The sequence below is a fragment of the Argentina silus genome (assembly GCF_951799395.1).
Source record: "Argentina silus genome assembly, chromosome: 21".
Lineage (NCBI taxonomy): Eukaryota > Metazoa > Chordata > Actinopteri > Argentiniformes > Argentinidae > Argentina > Argentina silus.
This window is the reverse complement of record NC_139675.1, coordinates 5,089,043-5,093,237: the sequence shown is the minus strand read 5'-3', so window position 1 is coordinate 5,093,237 and position 4,195 is coordinate 5,089,043. Positions and strand designations below refer to the sequence as shown.

The following is a 4,195-nucleotide window of genomic DNA, read 5'->3' as shown; positions in this document are numbered from 1 at the left end:
AAATAGGATCGGAGGAGGGGGCACGTATTTTCCTGTCTAGAGGAGATCCCGGCCTCTCTGTAAAGTCTCACCGAAACCTGGTCTCTTGGTGGTGATAAACCTACTATGACAGATGCAATAACAGCATTGTCATCTTTAGAGAGAACCAGTTTGCCCTGAAGAACCGGAGGGGTAGGGGCTGAGAGACTGTTCCAACGTATCAACGTGAAAAAACTGATAAGATGTCATCACAGCTTGTTTTAAAACCAAACCTTTGACCGAAATTCAACAGCAGGACTCTTTCGTTGGATTCACATTAGTCAACGGCAACAATCAGTGAAAACATGTACATTGGTTGAACATACATTGGTTGAATGTCAGTGTCCTGCTGGGTTTCTTAAAGTGACTCACTGGTCTTAAAGATGGGACATTAGCTGGTTGAGTCACAATAACAAAAGCACGGGTCAGCAACGAGACAGCAAACACACACACTGTCTTTAGAGGATAGCTGAAGACGCTGGGTCTTTATTTGATCTTTCTGAATGTGCTTGAGGCCGGCCATGCAGACAGACCGTTGTTTGGTGAACATATTACAAGTGTAATAAAAAAAAAAAAGAGACAGGTTATTTTCACTTTTACATCCATCAAAGCATATTCTGGATAGAAAAAACGAATATATATTTTCTTCATATTGACGTGATTATAGATGACCACACAATATAAACCATCCTAAAATGATATACATGTGAGATGAGCATGGCCTGACATGGACAGCATGTGCTTGAAAAATAAATACATATTTATCTAAAGAAGTAAAAAATAAATAATTATAATTATATATATATATATATATATGTTTGTTTAATCGCAGATTGTGTCTGTGTGTGTGTGTGTGTGTGTGAGAGAGAGAGAGGAAAAGTGGGGGAGAAGGAGAGGGGGAGAGACAGAGAGCGCAAGAGATGTGTGTGTGTGTGTGTGTGTGAGAGATTGAAAGAGAGCGAGTGAGAGCCAGCCTGTATTTTTGATGAGAATAGGATGACAAATTGAGACGCACAGGAGCAGTTTAAGCCTCTTCCCTCCTTGACTGATACAGGAGCTTTCCCAAAGAGTGTTCGGCAATTCCCAGCCACAGCACATGCGCGCGCACGCACACACACACACACACACACACGCACGCACACATTTCAACTGGCAGATGGCGGAGGACAAATTCACACGTATGCTCTCTCTAACACGAACAGTGCACACCAGAGTCTCAGTCGGTCCCCTTCTGTCTGCAGTAGCTTATTCCATTTGAACAGAGTGCGGAAGAACACAAACACTCTGTCTTGCTGGGGAAATTGTTTGTGACATCACATAGCCTCTTAGCCACAGAGAGCAAAAGCCACATGTGCAAACTTATCATAAAAAAACATCTCTTGATGGTTTGTTTTGCCCGCGGCCTCAATTAAGACAATTCTTTTTTTTTTTTTTTTTTTTTTTTTTGCTGCTGATGGTGAACAGAAGCAGAAACATGATTTGGTAGATTATATGTTGTTTTGTTGTAGATAAACACGTTTTTTTGCTTCTAGAATCAGATAGCAGGAGCCCCATCGTCCCATTGTTCCACGTTAGTGCATGACGTAAAACAAAAAAAAAGATCAATACCAGTATCATCAAGTTCACAACTGTCATGTGGAGGTTGTCAAGGCCATACTACTTAGCAGAGAGAGAGGTTAACTTATCAGTCAATGTCACTCTGTACCCATCTCTGTTATAAACAATGGCACACTGCCACTTAATAGACACTCAATGTCTTTCATTCTCTGTTAATGATGTACACCGACAGTAAGTGCATTCTCAAAGGGGATGGCTGAACACGGTCACCACCAGATAATAGAGACCTCATGTCCTCTCAGAAAGACCTCTTCCATGACTTGCAGAGGATCTTCTGGAAAGCCTTTCTGAAGTCCTGGTTGAAGATGGTGTAGATGACAGGGTTGAGTGAGCTGTTGCAGTAGCCAATCCAGAAGAAGAACTTGAACAGGGGCTCTGGGATCTCACAGGGCTTCCGGCAGATTCCGTACAGGCTGTAAGAGAAGAAAAAGGGGAACCAGCAGAGCACGAACACGCCCATGACCACGGCGAGGACGAAGGTGAAGCGCTTCTCCCTCGCCTGAGAGATCTTCTTCTGCGAAACGGTGCTCCTGCGTTTCCGACGCGACGAGAAGAGCTCCATGGACTTGGAGCTGGTGCGAGACTTCCGGCTGGAGTGTTTGGAGACGGAGCTGTTTTTCCGGCCGGACTTCCGCTTCTTCTTGTCGTCATGGCGATGCTGGGAGCGCAAGGAGCTGGAGTTTTTTTTGGTCCTTTCGTCCGAGGAGCTGCTGTCGTCGTAGTCATCGCCGTCGTCGTGGTCCGGGGCCGGCTTAGGCTCATTGGGTAACGGCGTCGCCGTCTGGCAGTGCCCGTTCTCCCGGTCGCCGCCGTTGGCCTTTAACGAGCCGCCCCCTTCGGCCCGGTCCAGCCCGTTCTCCGAGGGGGCGGTTCCGTCCACGTCCCTCTTCTTCTGTGACATGTTTCTGGTCCGGGTCTTAGCCACCTGGTAGATCCGGATGTAGACGAGGATCATGATGACGCAAGGGGCGAAGAATGACCCGATACTGGAGTAAAGGATGTACCAGGTCTCATCGTTCAGCATACACTGGGGAGTGATTTCATTGTTGTTTCTGTCCATTGATATGAGCGGAGGGAAAGATATGACGGCGGATATAAGCCACACCACGACTATCATCGCTTTAACTCGTTTGGGCGTCCTCTTCAGGTTGTACTCGAGCGCCTGCGTCACAGACCAGTACCTGTCCAGACTGATGGCGCACAGGTGAACGATGGACGACGTGCAGAATAGGACGTCCAACGCCAGGTAGATGTCACACCAAACTTTCCCGAAAAACCAGTAGCCCATGAGTTCATTGGCTAAGGAAAATGGCATTACTAGTGTGGCCACTAAAATATCTGCGCTGGCGAGAGAGACAAGGAAAAGGTTTTGGGGCGGTTTCAAAGCTCTACTGGTTAACACCGCGATGACAACCAACACGTTCCCCACTATTGTAAACAAAATGATAAAGCCTACTAGTCCGGCAAGCCCCGCAATTGAAAAAAGCGAGTACTGACCATCCGAGGAAGAATTTGGGTAGGTGGCATTCGACTCGTTTGCCCAGCTGGAGAAATTGAAGAAATCCATTTTCAGGGCGTAATGGATGAAGTCTAAATCCGAAAATGAGTTTTATTTGCGAGCTCACACCCGCAAGGGAATGATTCAATGTCACATGTCTCTGAAAAATAGCTGTAAAGAAAAAAAAAGAAATGTCCTTTATTTCGTCCTCTCACCTGTCCGTTATCTTCAGCGCATGCATCTCCCAGTCCTTTGGACTGTGAAGGACAGAATTAGCATCTGATGCAAAGACTTTGATGAGAAACCTTAATCCCCCGTATGGTTTGTCCGATTTATTACTGGGGAGTTTCTGGTAATTCCACGCGCCCTCGGCGTACCGTATGTCCTATTCCAACCCGACCGCGTCTGCATCAATCCTCCTCGCGCTCCCCCGCTCTAACACTGAGTGTCCTGCTCGAGAGGTTTGTAACATCCACGTGCTACATGAAAACTAACAGGGACCCGCTCCGCCCCTGGAAGAGAGGAGAGAAGGATGAAGAGGAGAGGGAGGGAGCGAAATACAATCATTGGGGGATTTCAACCGTGATAATTGATGCCAATTTTGAATATCTCACACGTTTGTATTGTTATTGCCGGTGTCAGTGTTAGTAGGCTTGTGTATGTGTAAACTACATGTCCGCGCGTATTGATTGATATATATCCAAGGTGCAATATCAGTTGAATCTGTCTTGCATTGTGCGTCTGGATTAGGTACTTTGTAAAATTAGTCTGAAAAATGCTAGTGCGCCTCTAAGTAAAAATACACCTCCAAGCAGAATAACGATTTAGAGTTGACAATGGCGTGCGTATCCGAGCTGGCAAGCGATAACCCCCGCGCATCCTCGTTCACTTCAAGGAGAATGCGCGCTCTGTCCTACCGCACTGCCGGCTCGGTCTGCTCTGGAGGTCACCGTTGTAACGGCAACCCCCCCGAGGGAGAGAAGGGAGAGAACACCGGGGACGGTAATATCTCAGTGCAAACTTGAAACATAATAGCTACAGAGAGACTGCAATGCATATTGA

General features: G+C 46.7%; 1 protein-coding gene across 1 annotated transcript; it reads right to left on the bottom strand.

Annotated features, from left to right (window-relative positions):
* Positions 1 to 1,873: 1,873 nt before the first annotated feature.
* adra2c (adrenoceptor alpha 2C) lies at positions 1,874 to 3,202 on the bottom strand (the record flags this gene model as incomplete). Its single annotated transcript, XM_083692890.1, has 1 exon — positions 1,874 to 3,202. The coding sequence occupies one exon, from the start codon at positions 3,200 to 3,202 to the stop codon at positions 1,874 to 1,876; it is 1,329 nt and encodes a 442-aa protein (XP_083549016.1).
* Between the last annotated feature and the right edge of the window lie 993 nt (positions 3,203 to 4,195).